The following is a 12,373-nucleotide window of genomic DNA, read 5'->3' as shown; positions in this document are numbered from 1 at the left end:
CTCCATAGGTTTGGGAACAGCCTCTGCAAGGCCCATAGGGAATGCACAGAGGCATCTTTAAATCCCTCCTGGTGGGACATCAGTCCCACAACTCCTCCCTTTGCTCGATGTAAGATCACAAGGAAAATGAGATGTTGTTTTCTTAAAAGCAGATCCAGGGTCCAGCCCCAAACCCAAGCCTGCCTCAGGTCCCACCGCACCACTGCTCACCTTTCACGTAGCACTGGTGGGAGTGCTCCTGCAGCAGTGTGCAGTAACTCACCAACTCCTTGTGCTTGTGGTCCAGCCAAGCAGCAGTTGGAGGACGTTCCAGAGACTGGGACCTGGAAAAGATAAACCACAGCCTCTAGTGCCAATGAAGCACATTTTAGACTACAAATAGCTCTAATACCAGCAAAGCAGGGCCTGAGGGCACGCACAGGCTGCTACAAGGCAGAGAGGCCAAGCCAAGAGAACAAGGCAGGACTAGAGCCAGCCTCTTGTCAGGGAAAACTCCTCTTTTCTTGTCCAGGAATCAAGTATAGTTGGTATTACCTGAAAAAGATGTCCCGAGGAGGACGGTGTGCCCGGGGGCTGACAAGTTGCTCTCGTAAGAGCTCCAAAGAGCAGCTGTAGATGTAAATGGGGCAGCGAAACCGGCGGCAGTCGCCCAGCTCAGACTGCGAGCTCTGGCGACAGAAGGAGATATGCACATCTCTCCGTGAGGGGCCACTCTGCTCTCCAGGCTCACGGCTCCCTTCTGCAAAAGAAACAGTCCTCAGATAAGGGCGTTTGATGGGCTCCTTGCTCCTGGTCTGAGGCGTCACAGCCTTCACAGAAGCACCTACAGGAAGGTATTGGTTTTTCAAGCTTCTCACCACTCAAACCTCAGGAGCCCTTCTCCTTCACTCAGCACCCAGCCACTCAACCCAGTGCTTTGGTCACCCTGATCCCCTTCTTCACAGCCATAACTGTTCACCATCACCACCACTACCTCCTGCAGCAGCACAACCCTCTATCCCCATTTCAGGCCTGGTTGACTTGCACCAGGGGCTGTGCAATAAAATCCCATACAAAACTCAGACCTGTGCCCTTCTCCCTAAGACAATGTGCTACTGACAATGCCGGTCTGGATCATGACATGAGAGTCACTGACTTTCCAGTGCAGCCCAGCACTGCCTTTCCTAGAAGCTTCTATCTACTTGCAACCTCCTTGCCCACTGGGAACCAACCTTGGGCCATAGGCACTCAACTCACATTACACTCCTTCCTCCCCCCATGAACATCACTGTGCCCCTTGTCCTGACTCTGCTGACTGCCAGGCAGGAGCTGACAGATTCCTCCTACCTCTATCTGTTCAACAGTATGCTCAAGAATAGCAAGGTTATAATAGTTTAACAAGGTGCTGTTGGTACCATGGGCTGGTGTTATGCTGAGAGTAGGCAATGGCACTGCAGCATCCCCTTCTTCAGCCCTGACTCGCTCTGCACAGACAGGTCCCAGAGGGTCCTCTCCAGATCGACTCTCATCTTTTGGAGGTTTGTCCAACCCACAAGCCATCAGCTTCTGTACATCTGGAAGAAAACAAAATAAAATCACCCTCTGTCCAGTGAGAACAGTTTAATCCCTCAATCTACATTCCCAAGACAGCAGATGTCCCTGCTACCTCTCTGTGTGTAGAAGCAGCTTCACAGACTACTTCCACTAGAGCCTAGCAGCCTTCACCAGTGGCTCAGGGGAAGCTAGACCAGTGCCAACACCCAGAAGCAGGGACTCTCCCTGACCATGCCATTAGCAGTCCCCTTACTCCATTCATTAACAACCCCCTTGGAAAACCAATCCGATGGTTGCAGCCAGCGAACAACTCAACACCACCCAAAAACCTTATGAGGGCAGCACCATGTCCAAGGAGAGAAGAGCAGGACATTCAGCACTTGGCATTATTCTATTCTTGGCCATATGGTGCAAAAAGACTGGATCTGAACTCCGCTGTTCAGTTTTCTCTCCATCCTACAAGAGTTGATTCTGCTTTTGCAGTTTTCCTGAGGAGGTGCTTGGCACTGTTGCCTCCTCTTGCTCCCCACAACAGGCTGCCTCACCTGAGAAGGTGGCTGGCAAGAAGGTCAGGAACACATGCTGTGGGTTGACCAGCTTGGCATAACATCGCCACTGAGGGGGAAAAGGCCCCGTCGTGTCACTCAGTGTCACGTCATCCTCAGGCAGCTCTGTGTTGCCAAGGCTCTGAGGAAAGAGCAGAAGTTGGATAAACTCAGCACACAGCAACTACACAGAGCAAGTTCTTCCATGAGCACTGGCTGGCACAGTGCTGAAAGGTCAGCCTTGCACATTCCAGGAGCAGCCTGGCTCCAGGAAGAACAGCACAATTAAGATATCTTAGCCAGCCTTGCTGGGGCTGGTTCTGACCTCCAGGCAGTGACTGCCCACAGTTTCTGAGCAATGTGTGGCACAGCATCAGTAACAGGCACAGCTGTAACAGGCTAGGCCAATGGTGAGTGTAACTATCCACACACCTTCCAGATTCCTGCTTGACTTCAGCCACAGGCTCCAGCTTAAACTGCTGCCAAACGTCAGGAAAACCAGCCACCTTTCAATCTTTCTCAGCCCTTCTAACTCTCCTACTCTTTAACAGCTGCTGCCTTGCATTCTGAAGGGGTTCAGGAGAAGGAGAGCAGCACAGCAGTACCTGCAGAGTACTTGTGGAGCCAGTCATATCCCTGGTGCCACTGTTGCCAACAAGATGACAGGATGCAGAAGCATCCTGCTGCTCCAGGGTCCCGGAAGCTTTCAGGGTTTCTTCTGAAATGGAGCACAGAGAAAGCAACCTGAGAAACACCAGCTGAGGATGAGATTTGAAAGATAGGCTCCTGAAACACCTCACAGCTCCTGGTGTCACTGCTGTCACACCCCTGGTCCTTACCTCTGATCACAGGGAGCGTGAAGGGGGGTTGATGGCCATCACGATCCCGTTGCAGAACCTGCTCCATGAAAGCCACATGATCAGCATCAGCCATGGGGATCTCCCGGTCACTGAGGTCATGCTGCAGGCAGCCATGGAAGAGGTTTAGTAGCATTTCATTGGGCACAAACGAAGAGTCCTTGGTCACCTCCTCATTCTCTGCTCCAAAACAGAACCACGGCAGCTTCAGAGACAGCATCTCCACAGGCACCACCTGCCCAGGACCCCGGGAGACAGCCCTTTGCAAAGCAACACTTCCAAACAGGAGTTTCCACCAGCATCTTTGCATGGCTGACTTGGAGGGTGTTGAGGAGGCCCTGGAGTTTCAGCATCATTAGTTACCCTGCACTGACTCACCCTGCTACTACAAATATTCTGGAGATGCTGGGGGTACAGACAAGAAGCTACCACCACAGAGTAACTGTCTAGGTTTAATGTTTTCAAAAGCAACTCCTCCAAATTATCATCCCATGAAATACAGCAATACAGCTGGGCAGCCCTGGGGCTGCAGAGTCAGGAAGAACAGCACTGAGCTACTGAAAGAGCCATGGCAGTGCTCCCACCTACTGCCCAGAGAGACAAGCACATGGAGCAGGGTGCCCATAGCCACAGAGGGAGGACAAGGGGAGGCAGCAGGTGAAGAGACACCTACCTTTTGTCAGCATTAGGAAGAACATTTCAACCTGCTGGCACCTGGGCAACAGCTTCATGAGGTTGAACTGGAATGGGATCTCATGCACTCGAAAACCAGGCCCCATGTCTGGATCTGCAACAACAAGTGGGAATGTAACATGCCTGTGGGCACAACATATCCCTGCCTCCCAGGGAAGGTCATCTGGACCAAGCTCTGCTAAAGCAGGGTCACCTCGTCACCTCTCCAGCCCAGGCAGAAAGCCTCAGTACTTTTGTCCTTCCCAGGATGAAGTCATTTCTCTGGCAGATTAGCACAAGTGTAACAAAGTGACCCACTGCCATCACAGTCTAAAAAGCTGTCAAAATACCTGTTCCGCCTTCCAGAAACCTCTACAGGCCCTGAGACATTCAGGGCCTTGCTATCTTTGCTCCATGGAACTTGCTAGGACATGGATGCTGGACTCACCTTCAGCAGCTTTGGCGTCTGAAGGAGGGCAGACCCACTCCTTGTTCTGGCACAACTGGCTGATGTACTCGAAGGTCAGCATGGTGGCAATGCACGCAAGGTCCCGGGGATAGAGCTGTAATAAGCAGTCAAGGCTCAGCTGTATGCAGCAGAATTATTACCCCCAATGCAGGAGACAACAGTCTAAAAGCAAGGAGAGGAAAGACCCATAATCCTGCCCCTGACTTGCCCTATTCTCACTCATTGCTCCCTCCTTCTCCACCAGTCCTTTAGCCTGTTTTCACCTTGCTCAGGAGGAATGTTAGCAGGACTGCCTGCAGTCGCTGCTCTGGTCCAGCTTGTTCCACTCTTCACAAAATAATTTGTATTTTTCCAGCTATCCCAAAACAGCATTGCATCCACTGGCTTGCAATACAGAAACTTTTTATGTCCAGTGGCTCGTTCCTCTTTTAGAAATGTCAAGCTCTTCTGTGAACAGCACTCCCATCTCTTCTGGCCCTCAACATTCAACCTGCAGTGCTGTGGTGCACTCACAATGAACCCTCCTCCCTCCACAAAAGAGTCCATGCCCCTCCCCTTTCAGGGACTCACCGCTTTAGGAATTTTCTGGTAGGGTAAGCCATGGAGGTGCTTCCAGTTCTCAGCAGTACTGTGGACGTGGCCACTCTGTGGCTCTACCCAGCACTCAGTGACCAGGTTCAGTTCTGTGTCCACCTCAATGGCCTCTACCTCTGTATCATTGTCATCATCTGTGGAAAAGCTGGAGGAAAGACAAAAGGCAAGTCCTGTGAGATGGCACAGAGCCAGCAGCCCACTGCAGGTTTGCAGGCAAAGCCCCAGCTAACTGGTGATCAGTCCATGACAACTAGTTATCTGTACTAGATAAAGGCAAGTCTGGAGCCATGACTCCACTGCCAACCCTCCCTGGGAGCAGAACAGTCTCACCTGTCTTTGGTGGAAGTGGAGTGGGGTGGGAAGAGAATGTATTGGACGACACAGGTGTGCTTCTCCCTGTCACTGCTGCTCTCACTGGAGCCATCAATCTGGAGGGGAGACACCGCATGAGCCTGGCCACCGGCAACAGATCAACCTACCCAGTACCCTCTAAGACAACACAGGCCCATCATCCAGCTCCACCAGCACTGGTGGAGAGAGGGAGCCTGTCCCAGCCCCAAGAATTCCTCCAGCACAGCACATCCCTACCAGCAGAGCAGCTCTTTAACTGCAGATGAAGACAGGAAAATGCCCAACCCACAATCTGCTTTACTCTATCCCTATACATATAAGGGTGTGTGCTAGAAGTAGGTGATAAATCCTGTCACAGGAAGGTGAATCCACCCCAGAACCAGCAATGAAGGACTGTGTCCACAGCAGCCATGCTCACCTGTATGGGCAACTCCAGCACCATGTTGATAATTCCATCCCCGCTGGATGCAAAGTGGAAACCCTCTGACAGACGAACCCTTGCAACAGAGAGGCAGTCAGAGCTGGAGGACTTCTCCACCCATACTGCAAGCTTTTAAATACAAGACTGACTGTACCTTCACCCCCATAACACCCTCCTTCCCAAGACAGGGAGCTACACACAGGGAATGAGGAGATGAGACACCACACAGGACAGCCCGTGTGAAGATCAGCATATTCCAGGCACAGTAACTCCTCGTGCCCCTTCGCATGTTTTCCAGGACTTTCGTTTTCCTCAACTGCAGCTGGGTAAAGCATTGACCCAGGTAGCTCTAGAAGCCGTGTTCAGGACCAAACACTCTGCAAAGGGGTTCTCTATAATAAGGCCTCAGATCCAACTTGCTTTACCTGCATCCCCTGGACTAGCTGGAGAAAGGACTCCTGTTCAGGCGTGCAACTTACTCTGTGAGTGTGGAAAGCAGCTGGGCCACAGCAGTGATGGGCACAGCGGTGCCAGCCCTGACTGGACACTCCAGATCCACGCTGGTGGTAGAAGTACCGGGATAGTGAGGCCAGGGTGGAAGAGGCAGTACGATTGGCCACCATAGTGAGTGGGCCAGACACTTGGGGGGTGCTCCAGGTTGAGAATGAAGGGGGCTCGATAGTCAGGAAGGCAGCTTCTCATACCTGGATGAGGCAGAAGTGTAGCGTGCTGAGATGGAAAAAAATCCTTTTTTTTTTTTTCTACTCAGGGTCAGAGCTGTCTAGATCCACTTGCTGGGCCCAGGACAGAGCCCTCCAGCAGCAGAACATGGTTGGCCCAGCACAGGATCCTGCTCAGACAGCAGTAACTAAATTTACTTCTACGTCATATTTAATGAGGAGTAACAAATCAGTCAGTCCAGCAATAACCCCTGCTGCAAGTCACAGCCACACAACACAAACCCACCACAACAAGCACCAACTTCACAGCACTCTCACCCTAAAACTGGCAGCACCATCCACAGACCCTCCCCTTTCCCACTTCCCAGTGGAAGAAGACTGTGCTGACGGCCTGGATCTCCATCACTACCTGATAAGCAGCTTCTCCAACGGTTTGTGCAGCACAACAAGGCAGGGTCTGTCCGAGAGGGCTGACTGGGCTCCAGCCACAGGTGGAGACTTGGAGGGAGAACTACTGCCAAACATTTTCCTCTTTGCTTTTGGAGTTGCCTCTTTGCTCTGGACCCTGTGGGGAAAGCGCAGCTGCAAGATTCGGTCCCGTAACTCTTCCCTATCTGTCATGGCAAAAGCAAAAAGGTAAATGTGACCAACTTTGTCTGGAGACATAAGCTACTCAAAATAAGCATCCAGAACAAGAGCCTGACTAAAAAGAATAGAACAATCCTTGAATATACAGGACAGCAGGAGTTAAAGGTCATTTTAGTTCTGAGGCATTAGCAAGACCAAGATGACACAAGGCTTTTTTGGTCCATATTTAACAACTACAAGTATATTTAAAAGCAGAAGAAAGGTCAAAAAACCCCAAAGATGATTTCAATGCTGAAGAAATTGCCTTTCAAAACTCAGATGAAAAACAAATTAATTGCATGCCAGCTCCTCCACAGAAGCAGTCCGAGCACCCACTCTCATTCTTCTCTCTCCTCAACAGCCTACAGTAAATGTAACTAGTCCGTATCAGCTGTAGGAAACAGTCTGGTTCTGTCTTATGTATTCCCCCACGATCACATTCATGTGTCAAACCCCCATGGTAAAAGGTTTCAGGAGCTTAGGTTATTTTTTAGGTTATTTTGTCCAATATATTTTCACAATGACTTCCTGATTACTCTTTTAGCTTTTAGCAGCTCTGAATATGGTTCTACCCACACCAGCACCTGATTCTCACAACAGCCCAGTGTTTTCTTTGAAATTTCCATGGTTAGGTTTCTTTTCACAATATTTGTTCAACTTGTTTCAATTTCTATTACCATTGTAGGCAAACCAAGAACAGCAGCTCTCACCTCCTTCCTCAACACTAATTATTTCAGTAACTTTCCCCATCATTACTATGTCTTTTGTGAGGAAAGGGGTGTCCCCCAATCCAAACGTTGAACAGACTTCTTTTCCGTACTATGCTGACACTTGGTCCCCTTCATGGTTTCATATTGATATCACAGGATCACTGATGGTGTTTAAGCTCTCGAATCCAAGGTGCGCTATTCTGCAGTTATCAATACTGGCTTCCAGCCACCATGTGCTGCTTAGGTGTCACCCAAGCACAAGGTTGAAATAGTTTTGCGCCACCTGCACATTTTCCCTGTTACCTTTCTACAAATGAGTTCCCTAACCTTTGACCAGAAAAAAAAAAAGATTGGAAAAACCACAACAGCTTCCGCTGTGATGAGAACAGAGCACTTTTACAACTTACTTCCTTTGTCCCTGAGACACTTTCTGTTTTATGACACCTCATTCCTTCTAACAGTTGTGCCCTATGTGAAGTCTCACTAAAAGCTTTCTGAAAGTCAGACTGTACCAGGTGCTTTCCTTCCCTTCTACATTGGAAACTTGAATAGCTCAGCACAAAAACTGCTTTCCCTTAAACAATGCAGGCTAAGTTCTACTGCCATCCTCCACACTGGGTAGATGATCAGCCTTACGGCAGGCAAAAAAAAAACCCAAAAAGGATTATGTATGATACAATTTATGATTTACATACAGCTCCTACCGCAATGATCTGGAGCTTGCCCACAGCTGCAGGGTATGGTGCCCATCTCACACTTTCTTCATGAAATAGATATTAACTTACACCTGCCAGAAGGAACTCCTACATTAAAACCTGTCACCTGGCATTAGCAGCCCACATGTTGGCCCAGCAACCAGTGCCCAAAACTTGGAACCCCTAAAGACATGAGAGGGCAGATCCTCTAGAATGCTACAAACATTAGTGGGTTCAGTATCTCAGAAAGAGATGGTCCTTCCCATGTTTGTCAGCTTCTCCTCAGACTAATCTCTAACACTAAAGCTAAGTTAGACAAACCAAAGATCTCTTTCATGAAGATAAAAGATATAGGTTTAATGATAAACCTCTTGTTTATAATAAAAACTTCACATAGTTTAACAGCAGGCCATCTTTCTCATACTTATGTTTTACTTAAGAATACTTAGACTTGTCTCAGCCATTAGACCTGGAGAAATAGTCCACACAATAACCCCACCTTCTGAATCTGACTAGGGCAGACCATTTCTTTTGATACAAAAAGGTTATCAAAAGCAGACTTTTACCTCCTGAAAACATTTCCTGGGTATTTTTTTTCTCTCCCTGTACTGCTCATGTGGGGCATTGTTTGCATTTTAAGTCTTAACTCCTCCCTACCTGATAAAAGTATACATAAGCAAATCACCACTACTGGAACAGATAGCCCAAGGAACATGTAGTACATTCATCACAGAGGTCTTTACTGATGAGTCAGACAAGTTCCTAACAGATGGTATTGATTGTGCTTTTGTCACAAGGATGGGCCAGATAACCTTTGAGTCATTTTGAGCCCCACGGTTGAAACAAGCAGTGGGAAAAACATTCATGTGACCAGCTATTCTATTGATCTTCGAGTCTTTGGGTTTACACAAAGTTTGCCCAAACTGACCCTTTCTGTTACAGAAGGTTCACACTCATCTAAGCCTTAACATAGTAGTTACTTATTACAGGGTAGCTGCCCACAATGATGCCTGTGATCTACCCACAATTCCCACATGCAGAAGTTCTTGTGCTCCTACCCCACAAAGCAGACAGCCAGCTCTCACCTTGTTCCTGGCCTGTGCAGGTGTGCCAATGGGGAACCCCAGCCGGAGAACCATGCAGGGAGCTTTGGAGATGATCCGTACCACATAAAACGAGGAAGGTGTAAGATCCTCAGAGCTAGGGAGGAGAGATTAAGACAGGGCTGAAATAGCACGGATCTTGCTGCTCCGTCGTGCCAGACCAAGTACAGGCCTGGTCCACAGATCTCAACAGCCCACACGACTTCACAGTATCAGTTCTAGCAGGCAGAAACCCCCCAGCTGGCTTCTCTCTCCCTCTGGGCTGTGCCTGGAACACAACTGCATCAGTCCAGAAATCGCAGGATTTCACACCCACTTGTCTAGCTCTTATCCTCTCCTCTAGACATCTGCTTCAGGCCCATCACCACACACACTGGTCTAACCAGATCTTCGCTCTGGCCACGCAGCACCGCCTCAGAGCCACTCACCCGTGTATCAGTTTGACGTAGGAATAGCCCTCCACCAGCACGAAGCTGCTCCAGTCCCGCAGCAGGGACGTGAGCGCCGAGTGGGAGATGCGGCACTGGATGGTGCTGTAGCGGCCGTTGTTGCCTGGCGTGTGCAGGTGCTTGGGCACAGGCCTGCGGGGTGGGGCAGAAGGTCATTTCAGGACTACAGTTTCTCTTCTTCCCTCAGGACCCACAGAGGCTTTGCTACATCCACTGCAACTCACCCTCCGACTGGTACAACAACCTTATTCCTCCACAGCAGCCAGTGCACAGGCATCTCCCCTAATTGTGCACGCTCCCTGAGCCACAGGGATCTCCACCTTGCAGAGAGCCACAGGGATCTCCACCTTGCAGAGAGCCACAGGGATCTCCACCTTGCAGAGAGCCACAGGGATCTCCACCTTGCAGAGAGCCACAGGGATCTCCACCTTGCAGAGAGCCACAGGGATCTCCACCTTGCAGAGAGCCACAGGGATCTCCACCTTGCAGAGAGCCACAGGGATCTCCACCTTGCAGAGAGCCACAGGGATCTCCACCTTGCAGAGAGCCACAGGGATCTCCACCTTGTATCCTATCCCCCTCCATTCAATATATCGCTATTATTCACGTAACTCTGCAACTAGGACCCCCCTCAGGAAAGCAATGCTTTTGGGAAAGATATTTTCCAGCAGCAAACAAAAACTCCCAAATGGATGGTCCCACACCCCAGCCTGCAATCAGGAAATCCAAACCCAAGAGGTAATTGAGAAACAATTTATCCTCCTGAGAACAGGCTCCACTCTCAAACAAGATGACTTCCCAACCCCACCATACCTCCCAGATAAACAAGCCTTCACCATTCACCCAATAGTGAGGCCCTTCCCTTGGCCACAGGTACCCACAGAGCAGCTACAACTCCACAGCTGGGCTGAACTGGACACCTGCTTTCCCAGGCTGGCCCACACAGTGCACATGAGCTCAGCCCTGCCCATTACATACGTGTCATGCTCCAGAAGGACAACTATACGATGCATGTGCAGCCACCTCTGCCAGAAGTTGGCATCCATGGAAAGGATAGGCTTCCAGTAGGAGGCAAACTGGGAATGGCTTGAGTCAGACCCACTGTGCTGCAGGGACAGCACCTGAGAAAGTGACAGGACAGTATTCAGCAGGGAAGTGTCTGGTTCCACCCAGAGGGAGCAGGAATTTCTCTCAGCTGTGTAGGCCTAGAAGGCCACATCCCTGGCTCTGGGTGACTTCCTCTGAGCAGAATAAGTGTGTTCACATTGAAATACGCAGTTCAATGTAAGCAAAAATAAATTAGGCTTGTGAAATGTCAAACTAATTAGGAATTTCACTACTTAGCATCAAGTAAATCAACTGTGAAAAAGATGGCATATGTAATGGTGAGCTTTCTGATCGAGAGAGGGATATATGGCTTGTGTCAGCAAAGCAATTAAACACTGAGATTACTCAACTGAGAGTATTCATGCAAATAGGGTGCCAGAATGGGTGGTATTGGGTAACTCTAACATATTTGTATGGTAACACTGATTCCACCAACTATAGCAGCTCTGCTGACAAAGAAATAGTGGTGGTTAGCCATAAGAAGGGAGGCTCCAGATATACTGTGGGATACATAACCCTACAGAGGGAAAGTGTATTCAGTAAAACTAAAGAAGGGCTTAAACAATAACATTAAAGGGATAGTTCTCTTAAATTAAAGCTCCCCTAGCTTTTCTGCTAGTCCTCTTCTATCCATGCCAAGGACACTGCTAGCAGGGAACAGATAATATGCTGGCACTTCTGCTCAGTGAGCTTCAATGGATTTGAATTTTGCAGTGGAAACCATTAGCTCATATTTTGTTTAGTTTCTGCTGTGCAGATGACAAGTATCTCTCTTGCACCTTCCACGTGAGTGCTCAGAGCAATGAGCCTATTAAACAACTATTCAGCACATCCTGTATCTTCATCTGACAGTACTGAGGTACACAACCAGCACACAAGACTGCCAGCAGCAACTCCACACCTATGAGGAATCCACTGAAAAAACACAGCAAAAGTAAGTGTGTCGGCCTCTCCATCAGTCTCACACACCACATCACTGCAGGAGAAGGCTTCACAGCACACTTGGGAGACTTGCTGTTGGGCTTAGAGGAGTAGCTGCAGCAATGAAGATGTAGGGTGATGTCTCAGAGGGGAAAATGTATGGCATGGGATGTTCTCTGCACTACACCTGAACTCACTTACAGAGCAGGACAAGATGAAGACAAGATGAGCAAGAAATGAAGCCTAAATGCAAGAACAGGCATGTGGGACAACCCATCCCACATTAAACGGGAGAGAGAGGGAACATACCGGAGTGGTGGAGCCTGGGGGGATATAGAAGAGGGGCACGCCATTCTTGGTGCTCTCGGGAATGGTGAAGTGTTCTGGGACTGTGTCAAAAGACTGCAGATGAACCAACATCTGATCTGTCTGGTTGATGCTGAAAAAGAAGAGGCAGTTAGCCCCAAAAGCCCACGCTCTCCCCCTTGCTGCCCCAGCCAACCCAGGGCCTGCACACACAGCACCCCCTATGACTGGGAGCCCATCCACACCAACGGAGCTTTCTCAGGCAATGCTGGGATTCAATGCCATGAATGTGTTAAAGGGGTTCCAGTGTAACAGCCTAATATATAAGGAGGA

At 49.3% G+C, this 12,373-nt stretch overlaps 1 protein-coding gene across 1 annotated transcript in view; it reads right to left on the bottom strand.

Moving 5' to 3' along the window:
* SZT2 (SZT2 subunit of KICSTOR complex) overlaps nucleotides 1-12,373 on the bottom strand; it is a 51,933-nt gene that overhangs the window by 26,911 nt on the left and 12,649 nt on the right. Inside the window, 21 exon segments of the mRNA XM_032695769.1 lie at nucleotides 211-323; nucleotides 535-739; nucleotides 1,395-1,553; nucleotides 2,079-2,220; nucleotides 2,684-2,796; nucleotides 2,918-3,115; nucleotides 3,609-3,722; nucleotides 4,056-4,170; nucleotides 4,647-4,815; nucleotides 5,001-5,098; nucleotides 5,440-5,518; nucleotides 5,922-5,967; nucleotides 5,970-6,002; nucleotides 6,005-6,083; nucleotides 6,085-6,126; nucleotides 6,128-6,146; nucleotides 6,532-6,727; nucleotides 9,230-9,354; nucleotides 9,686-9,838; nucleotides 10,685-10,827; nucleotides 12,044-12,173. Coding sequence (XP_032551660.1) covers nucleotides 211-323; nucleotides 535-739; nucleotides 1,395-1,553; nucleotides 2,079-2,220; nucleotides 2,684-2,796; nucleotides 2,918-3,115; nucleotides 3,609-3,722; nucleotides 4,056-4,170; nucleotides 4,647-4,815; nucleotides 5,001-5,098; nucleotides 5,440-5,518; nucleotides 5,922-5,967; nucleotides 5,970-6,002; nucleotides 6,005-6,083; nucleotides 6,085-6,126; nucleotides 6,128-6,146; nucleotides 6,532-6,727; nucleotides 9,230-9,354; nucleotides 9,686-9,838; nucleotides 10,685-10,827; nucleotides 12,044-12,173 — 2,471 coding nt within the window.

Source organism: Chiroxiphia lanceolata, chromosome 9 (assembly GCF_009829145.1).
Source record: "Chiroxiphia lanceolata isolate bChiLan1 chromosome 9, bChiLan1.pri, whole genome shotgun sequence".
Classification (NCBI taxonomy): Eukaryota; Metazoa; Chordata; class Aves; order Passeriformes; family Pipridae; genus Chiroxiphia; species Chiroxiphia lanceolata.
Note: the sequence above shows the minus strand (reverse complement) of the source record. Positions and strands in the feature narration are given on the sequence as shown.